Consider the following 22,429-nt stretch of genomic DNA (forward strand, 5'->3'; position numbering starts at 1 on the left):
GCCTGAGATTTCTGGGGACCGTGCAGCTCGCCAGCTCCAGCCGTGGCAGCGTGCCAAGGTGACGTTCCGTGACTAAGCAGAAACGAGGGAGAGGGAGAGAGGGAGGAAGAAGGTATGTGTGGTTGGGGAGCCGGGGGAGAGAGTGGTCCCGGGGCCGGGTTGGCGTGGGGAGATGTAGAGGCACGTGCGGGGGCATCCGGTCAGGAGGGCGGGTGTTGGGGGAGCGCACTGGCAGGGACTGTCCCTGTGGCCCTGGGTGGAGGCAGGGGGGAGGGAAGGGCAACAGCCACACATGCAGCCTGGGTGGTGGCCAGAGGGGTCTGACTTCAGAGGGAAGCGAATGAGCCAAAGCGGAGGTGACAGCCCCGAGGGCCTGGAACTGCTGAGGAGGAGGCTTAGGGAAGGTCTTCTCGGCATCAGGCCGATACTCCTCAGCGGAGTTTCCTCTGCATTGTTAGGTATTGACCCTCCGAGACCCCTTGTGGATTCCCTAATTGAAAATTAATACTAGATCAATGCCATGGGCAATTTGCATATTGATCATAAACAACTTTGAAGGCAGCGAGTGTGCTGCAGATCAATAGGGCCCCTGAACAGGCTGCAGAGGGAGCGCCTCCCAGTACAATGCACTCCGAGAGGTTAATGATTCGGGAAGTTCCTCACTGCTCAGCGCGGGGGGCGGCCCCACACCACACAGCATCGTTGGCCAGAGCAATTAGTCGGGGCCTGGGCCGCCCCCCTCGCCCCAAGCCACCCGGTCCCTAGCAGAGGGGAAGATGGCTGAGCTGGTGCGAGACAAGGGCTGGCCACGAGTGTTTTTATGGTTGCCTTTTTTGGTGATGGATGAAGTCTTGGGGCAGTTTATTCTGGGAAGCATACTGTAAAAGGCAGCAGCCAAGTGAAGGCTCCAGTCATTATTCCGGCCCCTTCCCCAAAACACAGTTCTCTGCAAGACTTGAACAGAATGACCTGAGGATGGGGCTCTCTCCACCCAGCCTCCTTCTCCGTCTTCCCGTTCCCGGAAGCCTGAGTTAGTGCTCACTTTAGGCAGTGATGTGCTCGGCCCCATTTTGCATCCTGTTCTGTTCACCTCCCAGTTTCTGGCTTTGGGCTCCTCGCCCACTACTTACCTCTGTCCCCTGCCTCGAGTCTTCTTGTCCTGCTCTGGCATCAGGTCTTGCCTTTCTGGTCCGTCCCTGGGTGCCCCGTGGGTCCCCAGCAGGCCTGGAGGGTGCTCCTCCAGGTGGACCCCTGTCACCTGTCCCCTGTTCGCCTCTTTTGTTTTCCTCTCTTCTCCCTCTGGCTCGTATCCGGCTCCTCTTGTATCCTGGCCATAGAAGCAGAGTGTGGACGGTATCCTGTGGGTGCTGAGGATCCCCCATTAGCATTTACAGCAAAGCTCAGAACACCTGAGAGCCCGACTACTGATTCTCTCTTCACGCTCCCGGGGTACTTTGAGAAGGCTGGTCTGAGGATCGGGGCCAAAGGCAACCTGCAAAGACGGGTGATGGCTGTCTGCCTGGACCTGGCTACCTGGCTCCAGCCCCAAGACAGTGGAGGGTGGTGGTGCGGGTGGTGGTCACTAGGGGGAGACACCTCCTATAGAGTGGTGAGGGGAGCAGACTTTCTTCCACAACAGCCCTGCTCCCACCCCCCACCCCAGCCCCCCAAATTCATCTGGTACTGAGAAGAGCTAGCATTATAATAGCAGTCCTGTCAAGGTGGCAGAGCTTTAGATGGCTATTAAGTTTGCAAAATGCATCGAAATTCATGGATGTGAAGGGGCAACACAGTTTCAGAGAAGGGGCATGCCAAATGGTGGGTGTCAAATTTCCAGGTTGGCGCTGCAGCCCTTCTAAGCCTTGAGCCCTTCACCCAGTGCTGTTCCTTCACCTTCACAGGGAGGTGCTTTGGCCCACGCTGGTGTGGTGGGTACCCCTGGTGTACGGCTTTCGGGCCCGCCCTCGTGCTGCCGCATAAGGGATGGTCAGTGTTCCCTTTCTCTTTGTGGCATTGCCCCACCGCAAGGTCAGCTCCTCCCCACTCCTCAGGAAAGGAAAGGCTCAAGGAGATTTTATCTCTGTCTGCATTTATGTATTATACATACACATAGAGAAATACGGTAGCTTTTCTGCTGGGAATCCCTCTCAGGGCAGCCGTCAAGCTGTATAGATGGTCCAACATGCACAGCCCTCTGCTCTGCTGAAGGGGATGAGCGAGGACCCAGGCCACCCTAGATTCGACCCAACAAGCAAGACAGCGAGTCCAGGGTCTTATCTGCCCAGAGGGAGGGGTACCGGGGGGGTGGCTTTGTTCTGATTTTCACACGAGTACCTCATGTGTTCGCAGTGCCTCTGGTCTTGTTCACAGCTGTATCCAGTGCCCAGAACAGGTGCTCTGTGGATGTTGGTGGGTCGGTGGGTGGGCAGATGGCACAAGTGTAGCTCCTTCAGGGAAGCCCAGTTAGTCTCAGCTCTGTGACCTTTGCCAGGTCTTCCACCTCGCTGAGCCTCAGTTTCCTTATCTGGGAAATGGGGGTAGTAACCGTATCTGCTTTGGTTGAGCGATGACTGTCCCACTGCCATTATGATTATTGTTAGATAATAACGACAAGCACATGGGAGCTTTCAGAGGTGGCTGTTGTTGGTTTCCACGCTCAGGCTCTTTGCAGTGAAGGGTTTTGTCCAGGCAGCAGAATAGGAAAGCAGCTGGCATGCTGTGCTGATCATTCCCATTTGGCTAGTCCCTTCCTCCTCCTCCTCCTTCCAGTCAGGGCCCTTGTGATCATGTCACAGAAGATGTCATCCTGGCCAGGGGCTCCTGGGGCAGGATGGGGGTGACCTGACGTGGAGCCCGGGAGCCCACGGGGTGGGGTGGGTGGAGGGTCAGGGGAGACGGGAGGGCCCACGTCAACTAGACTCAGGACCAGGTGTGGCTGCAGCCCCACAGCCTGGTGGCAGGTGCCGGGCCGTCCCTGTGCATGTGATTCCTTCATTACGGAGTCTTTCATTGACTCGGCCACACTGTGCTGATGAACTGAGTCTGGGGACAAGAGCGCATAATTGACAGAAATAAATTCCCATCACAGGCCTGGCTGCAGCCAGAAGTGAGTGTCCACCTGTGTGTGTGTGTGCGTGCGTGTATGGGGGTGAGTGGGCAGGTGTTCACTTTCTTCCCTGGATGCACCCCCCTGCCCTCCTTCCTTTCCAGAACCTTCCTGGCACTGCCTGTGGGCCCAGTGAGTGGCCCTGCCTCTGTGTCCCCTGCCTGGAGCCTCTTGCGTCCTGTGCCGCAGTCACTGCATCACCCTCAGGGGCGCGAGCCTTCCCTGGGGGCTGGGGGGCGCCTGTTCACACACCCGCGAGCCTGCCGGGGGGCTGGGGGTCCACCTGTTCCCACACCTGTCCTTTCTCTCGTTCAATCCATCTCCCTTCATCCGTTTGTTTGTTCACCTTCAGCGCTGTCTGCGCTCTCTGCTTAGATCTCCGTGAAGACAGCGAGCAGGGAGCTATGGGCCTGCCCTTCTTAATTGAAATCGCATTTCATTCATCTGGGAAATGAGGCAGAGGCGGGGGCGGGGCGCTTTTCCACCGGCAGCCGATTCGACAGGAGGCCAGGCTTGAAGATAAGCAGCCCACGAACACACAGCACATCTCGGAAAAGAATTTAGGAACTAGAGCCATTTGCATAAAACTAAACTAAAAACCACATAACCAGCCACGTGGTTTTAACCACCACCACAAAAAGAAAAAGTCCTACTGTAATGCATTTTCTCAAAACCAGGGAATTAGTGGCTCAGGTCACCAGGGCATCTGAAGCTGGTCATTACTAATCAGTTGTTTACAGCAAAGATATTTTTCTTCATCTCCCCCAGTGTTTTCTGGGCCTTCAAAAGCGTTTCCTGGAATCCTGAGTGAAGTCGGTGTGTGTGCCAGAGACTGGTGATGCGCTGGGGTGGCTGGTTGCCTCAGTGACGAAGAAGCTCGGGTGGCGTGAAGGCGGAGCAGAGAGAAATGGAGGGCCCTCACTTGACACCCTCTGACCTCAGCCGGTGGAGCTGAATGCTGGAGAGTCAGGACTGAAATTGCAGTCACTTTAGATTATTTGGAGTGAGGAGAGGCAGGGAAAAAGGGTTTGTTGACTACAGGAAGCTGAATTCTTCCTCTGCTGAAAAGCTTATTAGTGGAAGGGGAAAAAGCAATTACTTGGCTTTTGCTAGTTCTCTCTGGCAAGGATCTGGGGCCGCGGTGGCCCCTTGGCCCTCCCCCTGGAGCCAGAGACTCTTAGCTGGGCGCCCACCCTAAGCCATTTTGGGACAGTGCTTCTGGGATCCCCCTTTTCCAGAAAGAGCATCGTGGGGGGACAGATAGAGAAGGAGAGGGAAGATGAATGAACGGGAGGAGACAGAGGCAGGCTCGTCTGGTCTTTAACGTGATGTTTTTCTTTAGGTACCATGTTGCCACTGACAAGAAGTTAACAGGGCACTATCTGCTTAGAAACATGGATACTTGTGTTCTTAGGGGCTGGTTTGTGGTTCCTTTTGGTTAGGGTGAGACCATTTTATCCATGCTGTGTCTTTTGTCTCATCATTTAAAGGACAACTGGAAGTCGCTTGAACCACTGTGGTACCACTATTAGAATCCATCTTCCGCAACATCACAGCTTTAACTGAGGAAGGTTCTCAAGGAGCCCGCTGCCCACTCCTCCTCATGTTTGGCTGCGCAAGTGTCATCACGACCGCTTGTCGCCTGTGGCTGGTGCCCCTAGGCCTCACTTGGAGACCCTCGTTTGGTCTGCCTCACTGAGTGGTCTTGGAGCCCTTCCCTTCTCCAGGTCCTGGTCTCCTAGTTTGTAGAACTGAGGTGCTGCAGCTCCTCCAGATCCCTCCAAGCAAAGGCAGGTCCTTCTGGTGACTGCGTTGCTGCAAACGCCATTATTTCTCTTTCCTGAACCTGCTTTTACCGTGTTCGTGCTTTTATGCCTTCTCTTGTTTGGACTCCCCACCTATCTTATATTTTACACATGTACATTTATATCCTTTTAGAATTTCTAAAACACAGATTTTTTTATTTAACCACCTTAATGGTATCGAAATAAATTTTACACGCCTTGATTTTTTAGTCCATTAACCCATTTGTCTTTCTTGCTTTTGTCTCCATTCTTCCACTTATTTCTCTTTAAGGCCCAGTTTTCAGTCATTTCCCTTCTCCTAGAACAGCTCCTGTGCTTTCCAACTTGTCACCAAAGGTTTTTAGTAGTTGAGTCAGTTCATAGACTCTTTTCAGAAATTTATTTTTTTTCCTGCTGTAATATGTATTTAAGATATGCTCTCACCTAGGTTATTTTTAAAATTCATTCATTTTTAGTTGGAGGATAATTGCTTTATAATATTGTGATGATTTCTGCCATACGTCAACATGAATCACCACAGGTGTACATATGTCCCTTCCTTCTTGAACCTCCCTCCCGCCTCCCTTCTCATCCCACCCCTCTGGTTGTCACAGAGCACCAGTCTGCGCTCCCTGAATCATACAGCAAATTCCCACTGGCCGGCTGTTTTACACACGGTATACATGTATTTGTTTCCATAGTACTCTCTCCGTTCACCTGACCCCGTGTCCAAAAGTCTGTTCTCTATGTCTGCATCTCCATTCCTACCCTGCAAATAGGTTTATCAGTACGAACCTTATAGATTCCATATATATGTGTGTTAATATGGTATTTGTTTTTCTGTCATTACTACACTCTGTACAATAGGCTCTAGGTTCATCCACCTCATTAGAACTGACACAAAATGTGTTCCTTTTAATGGCTGAGTAATATTCCATTGTGTATATACGTACCACAGTTTCTTTATCTGTTTATCTGCTGATGGACATCTAGGTTGCTTCTATGTCCTAGCTATCGTAGTGCTGCAGTGAACATTGGTTACCTAGGTTATTTATTTTTTACGTTTCTCATTGGTTACTAAGTCCTCCTCTTCACTCTTCCTCCTTTCTGTGTTTAAAGATTTTGCTCCCTAACTGAGGAGTCATTTGATTTTTCTTCCTAATCATGGGACCATCTAATCTTTAATATTGCACTGCTTTTTGACTACTTTTCATTCACACTTTTGACTGGTTTTTACTACTTTATACTTACAGAATGAAGCAAAAATTTTTTTTCTTGGTGAGGGTTCCTTTCCTTATTGGCTCTGCATAGGATCCATAATTCAGTTAAAAAAATTATCCACTTCTGAAGGTTTGGGTAGGATTCTAACTTAAGCATTTCCCCTTCTGGTACTTTCTCCAGTTGCAGTGTATACACAGAAGAACTTAAACCTCCAGAATTGTTTCTTTAAAATGTGATTGTGGGCTGCAGACTTTATCCCAACTGTCCCAGAAACCATTTGTCACAGAATCGTGCTTTCTGCCCAGATCCTTGTTGACATTCTCATGTCATGGCAGCATTTTGATTCTCTCTGAATTCGTGTTTTAGTTGTTTACAAATGTTCCCACCATTAAAGAGAATGGTGTGAGTCTAGAATTTGAATTCTTTGTTTGCCTTAATGACCATAACTGTGTGTCTTTGTGCCTTGAGATATATTGCCGTATAAACTTGGGGGTGTGTAGTGGGTGCCTTGCTTTTTAAAGGATACCAGCCTGTTCTTAGCTCTAAGAAACATCCAACGGGAAGTAAAGCTGAATAGATGCTCACAGGGTCCTAAGCCTGAGACTAAAATACAATTAGTATCTCTGGCAGATTCCTGGATGGGTTGCTGTAGCTAAAATCACTGTGAGAAGGCAGGTATGTGTGTGTGTGTGTGTGTGTGGTGGGGGGTGTTGTCAAACCCTAGAAAAGGACCATTTCATTGTATAGGATCCAGATTTTTAAAATATGGAGTCTTTGTATTCAGACATTGGCATACCTTTGGAAGTTTCTCAAAAGGAGGAAGAAGATCCAAGGATTTTCTTTTTCCCTTTGGACACAAAAGAACTGTACAAGGTGCACGTCAAAAATGCATGATGATGATTACTCCTAGTGTGGCTGGCCAATACAGTGTTTACGAATTTTGCTTATATGTTCATGAGTTAGATTTGTCTGCAATTTTTCCCCGTAATGCCTTTGTCAAGTTTCGTCATAAACGTTATGCTGGCACAATAAAATAGCAAGCTTTAAAAAAAAAAAAAATGACCACAATTTAGCAGTTCCATCTGCTTTTTCTCCCGTTAATGCAGGAAAGCTCTTGAACATAAATCTCTGGGTTTTCCCTTCACCTCGACTTCCCGCTTCACTTTGTTTGCAGTTTCCTAGGAGATGTCAACTCAAACACGTTGCTTCTGTCACCCAGTTGTCTCAGACTGAAGCATGTTTGGGGGCTTGATGGTTTTGGGGGGCCGGCCCAGTTTTGGACTCTCCACATGGAGGCGCACCCCTCAATATCTCGAGTGTGACTGTAAGTGCTCACAGCAGAGGCAGGCTCTTCACCGCTTGCACCAGGCTGTGAGCCTGTGGTAGGCACCCGGGGATCCCCAGCGTGAAAGGAGGGGTGAAGCTGTCGTGAGCCACCGCCGGCTTCATGTGCGTGTTTAAGGCTGCATTCTGGGACATGCCAGGCCATTACACATGCAGCGACCTTTGCACAGCTTGGGTCTGGCCAAAAGAGGGCAGGGCGAGTCAGTGCTTTTCTGGACACAGCATTGTCTGAAGTTGGCCCGATGTCTGTTTCCCAGATTTGGTTTGGAAAGTGTAAGCCTTTGTTTGTGCTTTGTTTTTATGAATCAGCTGGTTTTCCCAGCTGTGCATATAAGTGGCTTATGATCATGCAAAATGAAGCTCATTGACAATCAGCCCCTCACACCGCCCTCCACAGACAAGCAGAGACTAATGTTTCTGTGTGCACCCTGTGCTTCACAGGGCACAGGTCTTTCCTTAATAGGCTGGAGCCCCTTTGGACGGCATGGACATCAGAGTGAAGCCACAAAGGGGCTGGAAACGCAAGTCCTTCATTTGTGTGTCATGTGACTCCAGCCCCTGGCGTCATGGTTTCATCTTTTGCAGTCGACTGCTATTTGTTTTGGTGGCCAGAAACAAAATGTTCACCTGTGTTGCTTTTGGTTTGCTTTTTCGCATGTCCAGGCCCCCAGTATTCCCTCTTTGCCTTCAGCGTTGTCCAGTTCTGTCTTCCCCGAGCTGTAACGCCTCAGGTCTGCATGGTCACCCCCCACCCGCTTCCTTCATTCCCGTATAGATTGCGTCCGTCAGCGAGGGCATTCCCGTCATGAGAGCCCTCCCACAAGGTTCACTTACACCCATTAGGTTCTAATCACCATCATCTAATATCACTCTGGTATATCCTGTTCATTTCCCATACACCTTCATTTGTATATGGATACTTAAGTACATTTATAGGCCTGCCTTGATTTTTTTTTAATCTATGTAATTCCAACATTCTTTTCATGTAAAAATAAATAAATTAGGAAGCACATCATATATATGTATATACATATTTTTTTTACATTAAACATAAGATCTCTCTCTGACAAGCCTAGTCAGTTTTGACTCAGGTGATACCAGCCTTCTTTAATGGAAACTGTTAATTTTTTCTTTTTTTATTTACATGCTTTCTATCATTCATGTGTGTTTATCTATCTTGTCTTCACCCTCCAACCATGGGAGCCTGGCAGTGTTTATTTCAAACAGGGTGTTATTGAAAGACAGATGCTCGAAGGGACTGCTCAGGCCTCACACCTGGAATGCTAAAAAGCTTTCAGGCAGATCAGTTGGGTTGAAAAACGTCCCTTTCCATGGGGGAGGGGGAAGCAGTACCCCACCTGAGAGCTTCCCTTCCTCAGCCTCGTGGTCATGACCCCCCCACCCCACCCCCACTTCTGACTTACATCCACACCCTCAGAGGATGCTTTCAAATCCACAAAATGGTTTATTCCGAAGAATGAGCTTGGGGAGGGGGTGCTTTTTTCCTCCATCAAGACCCTCCCCTCCTGCTCACCCTGGCTTTTCTCACCTTTGCCTATCAAAGATTCTGCCCGTAAGACAGGCCGTTTACTCTCCACCCTCTTTCTCAGTAGTAGTCCACTGAGTTAGAATCATTATTCTTCTCCATGACTTTGTTTTTAATGGAAGGAGGGGAAAACCACCCTTCTTGGTTTCAAGGACCTTTCTATTTTCTTTGCCCCCTTCTTTCCAGAACATTCCAGTTTGGTGCGAGGTTAAACTGTGCAAAATACTGTTTGAAAGAAGGGAGAGAAAGAGAAAAAGGCTTGTCAAAATGCATTTGTTAGATCACGTTTTAAACGAAGTACAATTGAAGGTAGTTTTTGTCCATCGAAAGGAAAAACCCCTGCAAATGCGCTGAGCTCCCAGAGAGCGCGCCTCCTTTGTCGTCGCCCTGACATTGAAGTGTAATTTTTCATGGTTATTTGGACTGGAAAATGGTGGGGGGGAGGGAAGGGGAGAGATGGGCTTGCGATTATTTCCCATAAATGACAACACAATCACATCACGCTCCACTACAAACATGCTTGGGGAGTTTGCCTTTTTTACATTTCGTGTGTGGAAGTCGCAGCAGCAGCCAGGGCTCCGTAGAAACCCAAGGGGATTAATCCCCCTGAACCCGGTGTTCCTCAGAGTTCCGGCATGGAGCTGGGTTTCTGGTTTAGCTCAGGTTCCCCAACCAAGTCAGGGCTGGGTTTGGTATTTTAAAACCCGGAATGCACATCTTTCAGTATTTAAAAAGAAAAAAAAAAAAAAACCTTCCTGGGAACAGCCACCAGGCGAGTCAGTGACACGTTCGTTCCGGCGTGCTTTGTCACCGCACGCGGCTTTCATCCTTTCTGCGTTTCCGCAGGGGGCAGCCCAGGTGCTTTGGCTGAGAACACAGATAAATGGAGCCGGTTGCAATCCCGGCTCTAGGCGTTTCCTCCCTTTTTCTCCTCTCGTGACCCCCACCCACCCCCTTAATTCCAGCGAGGTTTTGACAAACTGTTCAAATGACCGAATGGCCTGGCCCTGAAGTGGGAAGCTGGTAGGACCCTGGCGGGTGACAGTGCTGTGTGCGCAGCCCAGGGCGGGCGGTGTGCTCCAAATGGCCCAGGAGATGCCGCCTCGTATACACGCTCACGATGGACATGAAGCACGCTAGCGCGGGGCTCCCCCAGGCGAGCCTTCGGGGCCTCACCCTCTCCAGCAGGGGCTATGGCCCCTTCTTGTCCACACTCACGTTGGAGGTGAAACACGTGGGCGCAGGGCTCCCCCAGGCGAGTCTTCGGGGCCTCACCTTCTCCGGCAGGGGCTGTGCACGCAGGCTGCAGCTTCCCAGGCTCCCTCAGGCTGCCCAAGCCCCATTTTTCTTGTTTCTATAAACAGTGGCAAGATCTTCAAATATACAAAAGCATAAATGGTCTCTATTCTCCAATTAGTCATTTTAATAATACCCGGCATTGCCTTCAGTGTTGACTCTTGCAGCCTGGTGCCAAAGCCAAGGGTGGTGGGGCAGGGGCGGGAGAGAGGGGCCTGACTGAGGGGGCCGCTTGCTTCCTCGCCACTAGTGTGCCTGAGTTCAGTGGATTTTCCTGCAGAGCCTCTCCCGGGCCCGTGTTGAGGTTGCTGGGCCTCCACCGCCTCGCAGGCTCGGTCCAGAGACTCTGGGCCCAGCAGCCCCCAGTATACTTGGTGAATGAACCCAGCAATGAAAAAAATTCTTGTGGAAAAATGATCACTGAAAGGAAAAGAATATGTCAGTGGAGGGCGGGAGTGGGTCTGATCTTCTCCATGTCCTCTGTTCCTCTCCTCCTCACATCCTCTTATCTCTCAGAGGACCGGAACTTGTTTTTATAAACATCATCTTCCAGAGGGCAGTTGCATTTAAAACAGCTAGTTAGCACTTTGGTCACTTTTTTTTTTTTAAAGCTCCTTGGGGTGGGAAGATACCTGTGGCTGACTGGCGACCCTTCACTCCAGCGGGTGGAAAAGGGTCTTCAGCAAGATGGCCTGGCCGGCAGAGAGCTTAGATGGGGGGGAGAATGGGAAACGCTAAGGACAAGGGTGACCTCGAGGGGGAGACAACACCCCCACACCTGTCCCGTGCTGTGTGCTCCAGACTTGGGCAGGCTGGGGTGCAGGAAGTCTGAGTGCTTGGCATCTGCTCCGAGAACGTACTTTTCACCAAACACCTTAGTCTCTGTTAGTGTCCTGGATTCTCCTGTCTCTGGAAAAGAAATGGCAACACACCCTGAGGAGGTGGGAAAACATTCCAGGTCCTGGATGCATAAAGCAGCATGCCAGCCTTGGGGCCCCCGCCTGCTCTTCCTTCCTACTCTCATCCTTCACCCCTGTAAGGATTCCCACCTGGACTGTCACAGTCGCTCAGAATGTTTCATTCACCAGCTTTGATTTAGACCGTGGACCCTTCGTCTTGCAATTGGACTTCTTCCTCAAGTAATCTCTACCCTGTTAAGATGTAGGAAACAGAATGGCCAAAGTTTGCCAACAATTAACAATAATATTCAGACGGATTACCCACAGAGGACCTCCAGGGAGGTGTGGAAGTTCCGTCTTTAGTGGGCAGAGTGAGAACGTGTGGTCACCTCTACCACAATGCTAGGTCTAAGGACTGGGGTGTTAGAAGAAGAGTTTGCATTATGGTAGGCAGAAAACAACCCGATTTAAGGGAAATTTCCTGGGGTGTGGTATTGTCACTCAGAAGACCTAATTGCTTGAACTACCTCTCAGGCAGTTTCCAACCATGTCATCAGGGCTAGAAAGACCCCATGGAGTAAAACCACAGCATCAACATTTGAAAAAGCGCGTTTGGGGACGTTGTGGAGTAGAATATTGCATCCTGAGTCTGGGAGTCACTGTGCGTTTGAGGTGTAGCCCAGGGCACATGGAGTGTCACCTACTGTAGGACCTGAGGTCACTGTTCAGTGGGATCGCACTTGCCAAAGTGTCAAGAGGGAGACTGGCTCAGTTAGCCACCTGCCCCAGTGAGTGCGGCCACCTCTCCCTCTGCGGCCTAGAGAGGGTGACGAGCTGGGGGCAGCAGAAGCATCCATCCGTCAGCATTGCAGGTCACATCCTGTTACAGGTTATTCTTGCAGCAGAATTTTAATGCACTGGATATTATTCAAAATAAGTGGTCTAGACCTTAGCCATCATCTTTCATATTGTAGGATTTGATTTGACCTCTTGTCTGCAAAATAAAGCATGCATACTTTTGTAGAATATGTCCAGCCGTTAGAGGTTTCCTGTGGAAGCACAAGGGGCCGAGAGGGTTGGGCAAGCTGGACTGTTTCGCCCTCATTCTCCAGTTGTTCCATTTGGCCCTACAAGAGGACAGGGGTCGGCCAAGGTGTCCTGTGGGGTGAGTCTGTCGTTACAGGTACAAGGGGGCAAGACACGGTGATGGAATCCCCTAGCCACCCACCATGGAGGCTCCAGCACAAGTGGCTGCCACCCTCCGCGTCCATGCTGCTGGTCAGAGCGTGCCGGGCCTTACCCGTCCGCGTCGGCGCTTGTGCTTGGTTAATTAGGTTGAAAATGGGGAAAGGAAAAGCTTGAACCCTATCTTCAAAGTAAGCAGATTGGTTATTTTGTTTTTCAAAGAAGAGGTCCAATATACAATTAAAACTTGTTTCTGGTAACCCTCATTCCAGGAAAGACGAGCTTTTAACAAAAGGCTTTTGACAGCTGCAGGCTACTTCATTTTTTTTAATGCCGAATGAAAAATCAATACATTTTTCTGGGTTATACATATTCAGAACAGGCCTGATATTTCCATTATAATGGAAAGTGGGTGTCTGCGCATCTCGCCTGTCAGAGCTGCACTGCCGCGTTTTCCAAGCCACTGCTAAATATTTCAAACCTGATTTGATTGTGGTTCATGACAGCTAATGTTTCTCAGCTCTTGAGCCTGCCGACAGGCAAACGCACTTTAGTTCACCCCCACCCTCAAACGTAGCTCCCCCCAAAGAAAAAGGGAAGAATGATTTCATTCTTCAGTGTATCAGTGTATTCTTTAAGTAATGTGATCGCCTGAGTTCTGGGAACAGCACCCTGGTTCTTAGGAGAATTTCCAAATTCCTATCATCAAGGCCCCATGGCAGGGCTTTGTCAGGTTTGGAGGAAGGTTTGACTTAGTCTTCCCTGATAGCTCAGTTGGTAAAGAATCCATCTGCAATGCAGGAGACCCCGGTTTGATTCCTGGGTTGTGAAGATCCACTGGAGAAGGGATAGGCTACCCACTCCAGTATTCTTGGACTTCCCTTGTGGCTCAGCTGGTAAAGAATCCACCTGCCTGGGTTAGATCCCTGGGTTGGGAAGATCCCCTGGAGAAGGGGAAGACTACCCACTCGAGTATTCTGGCCTGGAGAATTCCATGGACTGTATCGTCCACAGGGTTGCAAAGAGTCAGACACGACTGAGTGACTTTCACTTTGACTGAGCCCACGTTATCCTGTTAAAGAATCAGGAACAGTTAGGACTAGTCTCAGGTGTTGATGGACTCCCCTTCCTTCAAGCCTGTGATTTGTAAAGTACTCCCCTTGGCCCTAGTTATTTGGTGAACAGTGTCCTTTTTCAGCAAAGGGCGTATCTTGGTGACACACTCAGCGCGTGGTGGCAGGTGCTGACTTCGTGCTGATGTGCCGCCTCTGTTTTTGCTTCAGCCTCATGCTCCTTCCACAAACCAGTTTCCAAGTGGTTCATAAAATCGTTGCGAATCCACATGGGGTTGCTAGTTGGCACACGCCCCTCCTTCAGAAGCAGATGTTACCATAAATTGGGAAATCGTACAGTCATGTTTACCAACGTGATGAGTGTAAGGTGTGTTGAGAGAACAGTGTGCATTTGTGGCAAGAAAGCCACCTTAATTGAAGGGACATTTTCTGGGGCTGTGGTATCATCACCTCCCCCCACCTCCCAAATCTATGCTGCCCTGGGAACCCTTCCCTTTTAGAATGTATTATCTGCTGAAATGGGGCTTCCCTGGTGGCTCAGTGGTAAAGAATCTACCTGTAATGCAGGCGACCAGGGTTCAATCCCTGTGTTGGAAAGATCCCTTGGAGAAGGAAATGGCAACTCACTTCAGTGTTCTTGCCTGAAAAATCCCATGGACAGAGGAGCCTGGCAGGCTGCAGTCCATGGGGTCGCAAAGAGTCGGACACGACTGAGTGAGCAAACAACAACATTTGCTGAAACTCTCATACCTGAGGGCTCAGCCCTTAACCAGCAGACATGAGTGAGTGCTGTCTGGGAGAAGCAGTTGTACAAAGAGGTAGTGATGGAAATAGGTTTTTGAAAGGCCTTCAGCCAGTGTTTTATGTGGAAACTGAAGATGGAAGGGACACCAGAGGACCTCGCCATTATTGGAGATTTGCTTCTGTTTCCCTGAACCCTTTAACATGAAAATACACCCAAACAGGAGGGGTGCTCTGGTTTGAGGGCTGCTGTGGACTGTATCCATGAGGGTGGGCGTCCGCAAGGGGTTTGGAGGCACGACCTCTGGAGTCTTGTGAGCAATAGACCATCTCATCTGTCTGAGACGTGCGGGGCCTGCTGCTCTGGCTGGAACAGGCCAGGCATGGGGTGCAGAGATGACCTCCTCACCCAGGCGCTGGCTGTGCCCCTGAGAAAGCATTCCTGGTGTGTTCTGGTTAGATTCTGAAATAGCGTTCAACTCTTTGGGGAGAAGATGGTTTTGATTTGTCTTTTTTTTTTTTTTTGGCCTTAAAAATGGCACAGTGGCTGTTGTGTTTCTTGGGGAAGAAAAGTAACTTTGTCTTCTGAGAGAAAGACAGGATTTCCCAGATAAAACCGGATCGTCGTCCATCAGGTCTTCACTTCCCGCCATCTGTCAGTAGCTGACATTATAGGGGGGAAAAACAACTTCTGTAATGACCCCGGCCAGTTGCCACTGACTTAACTGTGGGGGAGAAATGCGTTCCCTGAACACGTCCCCTCTGCTCTGTGCTCTGTGAGCATGTGGGTATCAAATACACATTCCTGAAGGGAGCGTGGGCTACCCGGCCAGCCCCAGGGATTCAGAGCTGGACGCCATCCTGCCCCTGGCCCCACGCGCTCCCAGTGCACAGAGCCCCAGGCCCTGCCCGTGGGTGCCCAAGGCCCGGTCTTAGTGACAATGGTGGGGACTTTTGGGACCAACAAAACAGCCCTGTCTGCACAGCACTGTGGGGCCGAGCTATCCAGACGAATTCATAGTTTACATCTCTGTTTTTTAATCATATCTCTACCTTTATTGGTATTCAGAGCTCACAGTTTTCTGGTTACTGTCAGCCTGGGCTTTCATCCATTTTAAAGAGCTATTTTTCCTCTTGCTGTTGATGATGATGGTATAAAGACAGATGGTGTAACTGCTTATGAATGTCCTATTTTATTTCCCCAGGACCAGACAGTTCACTTGAAGACATATATTATTTCCACATGCTCAGGTTAGGCGGCCCAGACAGTGTCTGCCTCCTGCAGCTAGCTGCCCTTCCAGGGCTCGCCTTGCAGAGGGCGACACCTGTAGGTCACATGCAGAACTACAGGGAAGCGCCTACCAGGCTGAATGGGACCTGGTTTTCTAGCTGGGGGTGAGGACACTGATCTGCCCATAAAGGAAGCTGGCTTGTCCCAGAGTTTCTTAATCATTTCTTATTCCACAAAGTATACAACAGATTTGGGGTGTTTAATATATCAGAAATTATAATATTAAATCTAAAAACTCAGAAGAGGAAAGTGAAAGTGAAGTCACTCAGTCGTGTCTGACTCTTTGCGACCCCATAGACTGCCAGGCTCCTCTGTCTGTGGGATTTTCCAGGCACGAATACTGGAATGGGTTGCCATTTCCTTCTCCAGGGGATCTTCCCAACCCAGGGATTGAACCCGAGTCTCCTGCATTGCAGGCAGGCTCTTTACCGTCTGAGCCACTAGGGAATCCCTTTCAAGAGAAGAGGACTTGATTTTTAAATCTTTAAGAAGAAAAAGAGATGCAAAAGAAATTCCTGAGCCAACCTTGATCATTCACCTTCTCACTGGAGCTTGGTCACCGTCACTTTCCCATCCTTGGCAGGGCAGGGAGGGAAGAAAGCAGAGGACCAAGCGGGCTCGTAGACCGAGGGCCTGGGACAGCCACAAAGCGCCATGTGGGTTCCTTGCTTGTTGAGCGAATGACGTGCTCATTCTTCAGTCTGTCTCTGAATGGATTTTTCTGAAAAGGTTCAAAGAGCTGGGGTCAGTGCCAGAGTGACCGTGAGTTCTTAACTCTCTGCTTGGATGGCTCAGCCCACATAGTACACCGAGAGAGGCGCTGGCCTTGGAGCCGGCCTCTCAGTGGCTAAATTCCTTCCCACCTCTGCAGAGCAGCACCTCCCGACACTGCTCATCACATCGGGGTGTCCCCCGTGTGTAGGTGTCAGACTTGCTCCACCTGGGGTGGTGTGTGTGCCCCAGAGAGGAGGGGCCATCTCTGCATAATCGCATTTGATGAACGTATGGGCACTTGCAGGGATTTTGTATCGCAGGATATATTTGGGCAAATGAGTATATTTTAAGAGACCTAGCTACTTTGGGTAGACCCAACTTAATTCTGATCCACTGAATGCTGGTATCACCTTTCAGAGATGGATTTTATAATTATAGTGCTAAACAGTTTAATCAAAAGCCAAAAGTATGCATTGACTATTTGGCCTGAATTAAGATGGCACCTATAGCATGCTGTGTACCTTGTTTATTATTGCTCAGCTAACACTTTGTGTTTTTTTCCTCCACTAAAGGCTGTAGCATGTTAATATGGTGCTGTATGTCTGACTGACTTCAAACCATGGTTGCATGCTTTTTCTTTGTTTGAACTAGGGGTGGGCGTGGGAAGACTTGATATTAACTTGACTGTGCAGTGAGACAGAAAGGCGACATAGAAATTATTTGCGGAAGCCTCTTAGTTGAAGAGGAAAACAAGCAGTATCTCCTCTCATACGTGTTCCCCGTGACTGACTCTTACATGCCCTCTTGGCGGTAATGAAGAAATGTTCCCCGACCTCTAGTTCCATCTTCCAGCTCTTGGTCTTTCATTGTCTTTTTGGGAAGAGTTAGGAAAATCTGGCTCTAAACAGATACTTTCTTCCTCAAGTGTTTCATAAATCCTCTGAGGTCAGTTTACTTTGAACTCTTTTTACTCCCTTTTATGAGATGAAATTCAGACACTGTTTTCTGGAGGGTCGTTAGTGTCACTCCTTGAAATGTTGAAAAGTGGAGTTGGGGCTAGAGAGACCCAGTGTGATGTCAGAATAACCCCAGGTCCATGGGCCAACAGCCTTAGTCCCATGGATCTCGTCTGGCAATGGCCTTGGGTGACAGACGTGGGCTTCAGTGTCTCCACACCCAGGAAGCTGTGCTCTTCAAAGTCTAACGATTTCATCATCAACCTACTTTGGTTTGCTCGCCTTATTCATTCGTTTAGCCTGTTCTTATTGAATGTTTTAAATAACGGTCCATAGGTCCAGGAGAACAAGTGAGCGATGTCCCACTTCCTTTCCCTCAGCATCCAGGGTGTCTTACCCTCTTCGTCCCACTGCGGCAAGCGAGTGGCATCTTACTTTGTGATTAACCTCATGTTGGAAACGACCATTCTTTTTCCTTCACTAGTGTGTGTTGAGCTGGAGAGACTTTCCTTGGTTTGTTTTAAGCCAGTGGCGGGTAGAGAATGGAATGACTTCAAACGGGGAGTGTATGATTTGGATAAGGAATTGTTTCCCTTTCTCTACAGATCTAGCTTCTCACCACTGATGCCTGGCGAACCCATAGATGTTTGTTTCCTGGACCTCTTCACACTGATGAAATCATATCACTGATATTCTGTGACTCTTCAGAATATGAATGACTGTTAAAAAAAAAAAAAAAAAACACCACGATCTGGCAGGTGCTCAGGCACCGTGAAGCCTTATGCGAGGTCTAGTTCAATGCCAGCTCTCAGTGTGGTCAGAGCTAGGCAAGAAGCAAGCCTGTGGCACTTCTTGCATCTGCAAGTGTTAAAGACTTGCATGTGATTTCAGAACTCAGTTGGAGTTATTTCCTCAACAGGATTGGCTTTTCAATAAGAAAAGCTCAAACGAGGTATTTGGAATCCATCTCAGAATACTGAGTGTGTGCACGTCTAGACCAAGCTGCAGTCTCCTGCCAGTGGGCAGGAAGGAAAGTTCCCACCACCGCCCCAGACCGTGCATCCCTAGTGCGGCTGGCCTCTCGGGGCTCACTGTGTGGCTGGGGGACAGTCGTTGGCTGCCTGCATTTTGTGGTGGGTACTTCTTTGGAGTAGCAGCCAAGAGTCCTCCATCTTCTGTCTACTTTTAGTCCTTGACATTTTCGTTTTCTTCTCTTGCAGAAGAAGCCATTGAAGATGTTGAAGGGCCCAGTGAAGCGGCTGCTGATCCCGAGGAGCTCGCTAAAGACCAGGAGAGTGGAGGCGAGAAGGACCAGAGCAAGTGGACAGGTAGCGTGTGTGGCTGCCCTCCAGCCCCCATGTTCCTCTCCTGGAGGAGGGCGGCAAACAGGCCAGGGAGCAGGCGCAGGCTTGGTCAGCTCGGAACGGCTCGGCTGGTTCTCTGCGGGTGGGAGAAGGATTGTATTCTTGCTGTGTTGCAGTGGTCACCTTCCTTCTCCTATTACTTTATATTAAGAATTTTAAAAGTTGCTTGAAATGGCCACAGAGCCAGCTTATTGATCGAGCAGGCATCCAGGTGGCTGGCGCTGTCCTGGGGGCTGCTGTGTTTTGGGGTCACGCTTCCTTCGCGCCTCCTCCCTATTGTTTTTGCCCTTGGTGTGATTCTTCCTCCATGGGAGGTCCGGGGCCCTGTCCCACTGCTCATGAACCCAGTGGAGGGACTTGCCACATGGAACTTGATCAGGGTCACCCCCAAGTCTCTAAGGAGTCAGCAGTGTGGAGGGTGGGCTTCATCCTGCATTTGGGGTCCCAGGCAGTCTCTTTGTATCCCTGGTGTCCTGCCTTGGCCAAAGGGGAGGCAGATGGAGCAGCGAGGCAGGGGGACGTCTACGCAAAAGCAGAGGAAATGGAAGAAGTTAGGAAAGGAAGTGCTGTTTCTGGAAAAGGTGGTGTTGAGAGAAGTGGGGAGGGGCCTTCTCAGGATGATAGGGTGTCTGTATCGAGGGAGAGACTTGATGAGACTTAGAGGAAAATCTTGGTTCTTTTTTGAGGAGGAGCAGATGGTTTCTGAGAAGACTTATCAGGCCAGAGACGTCTCCCAGAAACACCACTGTAATTAGAGGATGTGATGTGACAAGCCACAGAAATCATTGTATTTGGTCAACCTGGTTCTTATTGCCTTCCATTATTAATATTGTAATACTTCGATTTTTTTTCTTTTGCGAAAATATTTGCCTTCTGGAGTCCGTATTGGTTGGGCCTTTGTTACTTTTCCAGGCATGACTGTTCTTAAATCACGTTCAGTGTTGGCCTTTACTATTTAAACAAGATACAGAATCTTGGAGGGAGGCCAGGGGAGAGCAATGAAAATGACTGAAAGCTGAGCAATACTGCCTGAGAAGAGGCTGAAGGAATCGGGGCTGTTCAGCCTAGAAAAGAGAAATTTGAGTGTGACAGCGTCTAGGTATCGAGAGGGATGTGTCACTGTCCTGTTTCCTGTTTCCATGGTTTTCCCTTCCATGCTGCACACCCTCCCCCTTTGCACTGGGCTCTGTGGTGTCCAGAGGCCTGTGCTCAAGCTAAAGCCGAGGGCCAGGGCGAGCCCCCTAGGATGGTCTGGAAGGTAGGACCAGGGACTAGGGCATGGGCATCCACACTCGGAGGCCCTGAGCATGCGGGGAGGGTTGTCCTGTGTGCCTCCCAGGGATCAGGATCGCAGACTCTGCTGTAATGTTCAGATGAGGTCTACACAAACTTGGCCGACACACATCTGCCCGGAGGAAGTGAGCTGGGTTAGGGGGATTTTGCCGACACAGTCTGAAGTCTAAGTTGCCGTCCAGGCCGGTCCGTCCTTTGTTTTCAGGATTTGGGTGCCTGGTTTCTAATCCCGCCCCTGGGGTGTTCTGGCTCAGTGACCTTGCTCCAGGCACCGTTCTGTGCTTCAGTTTTCTCCTGTGAGATGGGCATTAAGAAAACCCCCTATTTCCATAGCATTGCTCTGAGGGTTACTTGAATCTGGGAAGCTTGGAACAGTGCCTGGCATACAGTAACTCAGTATCAGGAGGGGTTTTTTTTGGTTTCATTTGTAGTTTAGTTAAATAAGATGAGGAAACCTAGTGGCATTTTCTCTTGGATCCTCCCATTTGAATGTAGAACTGTTGCCAGGCAGTTGTTTTGGAAGCTGGGGGAAGTAACATAGGATTCAGTGGGCTTGTGCAAATGGCAGGTGGTGCGTGCTTCCTGCATTCTGTGAGCAAAGGACCCTGAGAGAACAACAGAACCATTTGCAAAGCTCCTACTGTGTGCCAGGCAGGCACTTGGTATGTGCTTCTCTGATCCTTAGACCAGGTTAGGGTAACCTTTGTTGAGGGCAGTTCCATTAAATCTCATTCAGAGTGATTGGTGGCAGGAGGAGACAGAGGATGAGAAGGTTGAATGGCATCAGTGACTCAATGGACCTGCGTTTGCGCAAACTCCAGGAGATGGTGAAGGACGGGGAAGCCTGGCATGCTACAGTTCGTGGGGTTGCAAAGAATCGGACACGACCTAGCAACTGAACAGCAACAAACAACATAGTGTTTGTAATTCAGTAGGAATATGTCTTCACAGCACGGGTGGACAATGCCGGGCGGTCACGAGACTGTATGAAGACTTGAAATGAGCACTGAAAAGTGCCACTGTCTTTAATAAGACTCTACTTTCTCATTCAGTCATTCAAGCAACAGGCCATACTTAATCTTTATCTCTAAGACAGAGAGAGAATGAATAAGTCAGAGACACATGTTGCCAGTTGCACAGAAGTAAAGAAAGAAGGGAAAATTCTTCTGTGACTCCTGCAAACGATTCTCTCTTGACCTGAAGCATAATACTGTCTCTGTTGTTTGCGTGTGTAATGACAGGCTTTATTAAGGTGCTTTGGGCCAATTTGATCTTGGAATCAATACAGGTGCCAGCAGCCTCTCCTGAGCTTTCTTTGGGATCCTTAGTATTTTATAAAAAATGTCTGTTTGTTCCATTTACTCCCTAAATTGAGCTGTTCCTCTCTGATTAAATGGGATGGGGAGTGCTTCCTCCCAGCAAATAAATAAGTAGCGATTTCACAATTTGTCCTGTAGATTAGTGGCTGCTCAGGATGCAGATTAGTCATATTTGAAATGGGCCTGGATAATTGGCATTTTCTCAGCTATTGATTATGTAATTCAAGGGTTTGCGCAGGAACGGATAATCTTTACTAAAATTTGTTATTTACTTTGGAATGGGACTCCTGATTTCCTGTTTGATGTCTGTTGAGCTTCTTTCCTTGAGGAATCAGGTCTTTTACCTTGAGTGGAGCAAGACAAGGAGGAGAGTGACTTGAATCACGGGAGTGTCAATCCTACAGTCAGTGGTTTGGTGTCTGCCATGTGCCGGGCGCTGAGCAGAGTCCCACTGATCCCAGTTTCCTTGAGATTATGAGCCTTGCCTTCAGGGAGCGTAACACTCCACAGGAATGCCCAGTCATCAAACAGTGTTACTCTAGATCAGTGCTGCCGCCTGGAACTTCCTGTGTCGATAAAGATGCTCTGCTCTGCACTGTACAATACCGCAGCCACTGGCCACCTATGACTGTTGAGTACTTGACATGTAGCTAGTACCACAGAGGAGCTAGCTCAGCTTTACACTTTACTTCATTTCAATGAACTTAAGTTTCAACAGCCTGTGGCTAGCAGCTAGCGTATCAGCCTACAGATACTCAGGAGGAGCAAAACTAACCCTGAAAGACTGTGTCCCAGTTCTCCCTGTACTTACCAGTTACTCCTCAGGCTATGTTAAGCTGTAACTGTGAGGCAGGCACTGGTCTCCAGCGTCATGCCCAGCCAGTGAATGGCTCACAGGTACCCATCTCCACCATCCTCGGGTTGGCCCCTGGAGGCAGGGGGCCGTGCTCAGGCCAGAGGCAGGTGCACCTTCGTCTGTTGATACTAACTTGCCATTGTTTTCTGTGTGTTCTTGCCTTGTGAGGAAGAATTAGGCAGCACTGCCTTCTATACATTATTTCATTTGATTCTCACCCCCTCCTCTATGAAATACAATGGATACTGGAAGGACCCACTCCCTTGTGCCCCCTTCCACCATTTTCCAGATAAGTAAGTGGAGTCCCAGGGAGCTCTAGCAAGTTGCCAGATGGTTTGGGTTTGCATACGGGCTCTTCCATATATTCTAATATAGGGTGCTAAGTTTGCCATACTCCTCTCCAAGAACGCTTTTTCAGTCTAACCATTTGATCCAGTTTTC

General features: G+C 49.3%; 1 protein-coding gene across 5 annotated transcripts in view; it reads left to right on the forward strand.

Moving 5' to 3' along the window:
- Positions 1-22,429, forward strand: part of ZFHX3 (zinc finger homeobox 3) — a 256,592-nt gene that overhangs the window by 194,177 nt on the left and 39,986 nt on the right. For all 5 annotated transcript variants that reach the window (XM_059877477.1, XM_059877479.1, XM_059877478.1 and 2 more), the window contains one exon: positions 18,377-18,484. In XM_059877477.1, coding sequence (XP_059733460.1) covers positions 18,377-18,484 — 108 coding nt within the window. The remainder of the gene's footprint in view (positions 1-18,376; positions 18,485-22,429) is intronic.

The sequence above is a fragment of the Bos taurus genome, chromosome 18 (genome assembly GCF_002263795.3).
Source record: "Bos taurus isolate L1 Dominette 01449 registration number 42190680 breed Hereford chromosome 18, ARS-UCD2.0, whole genome shotgun sequence".
NCBI classification, from domain to species: domain Eukaryota; kingdom Metazoa; phylum Chordata; class Mammalia; order Artiodactyla; family Bovidae; genus Bos; species Bos taurus.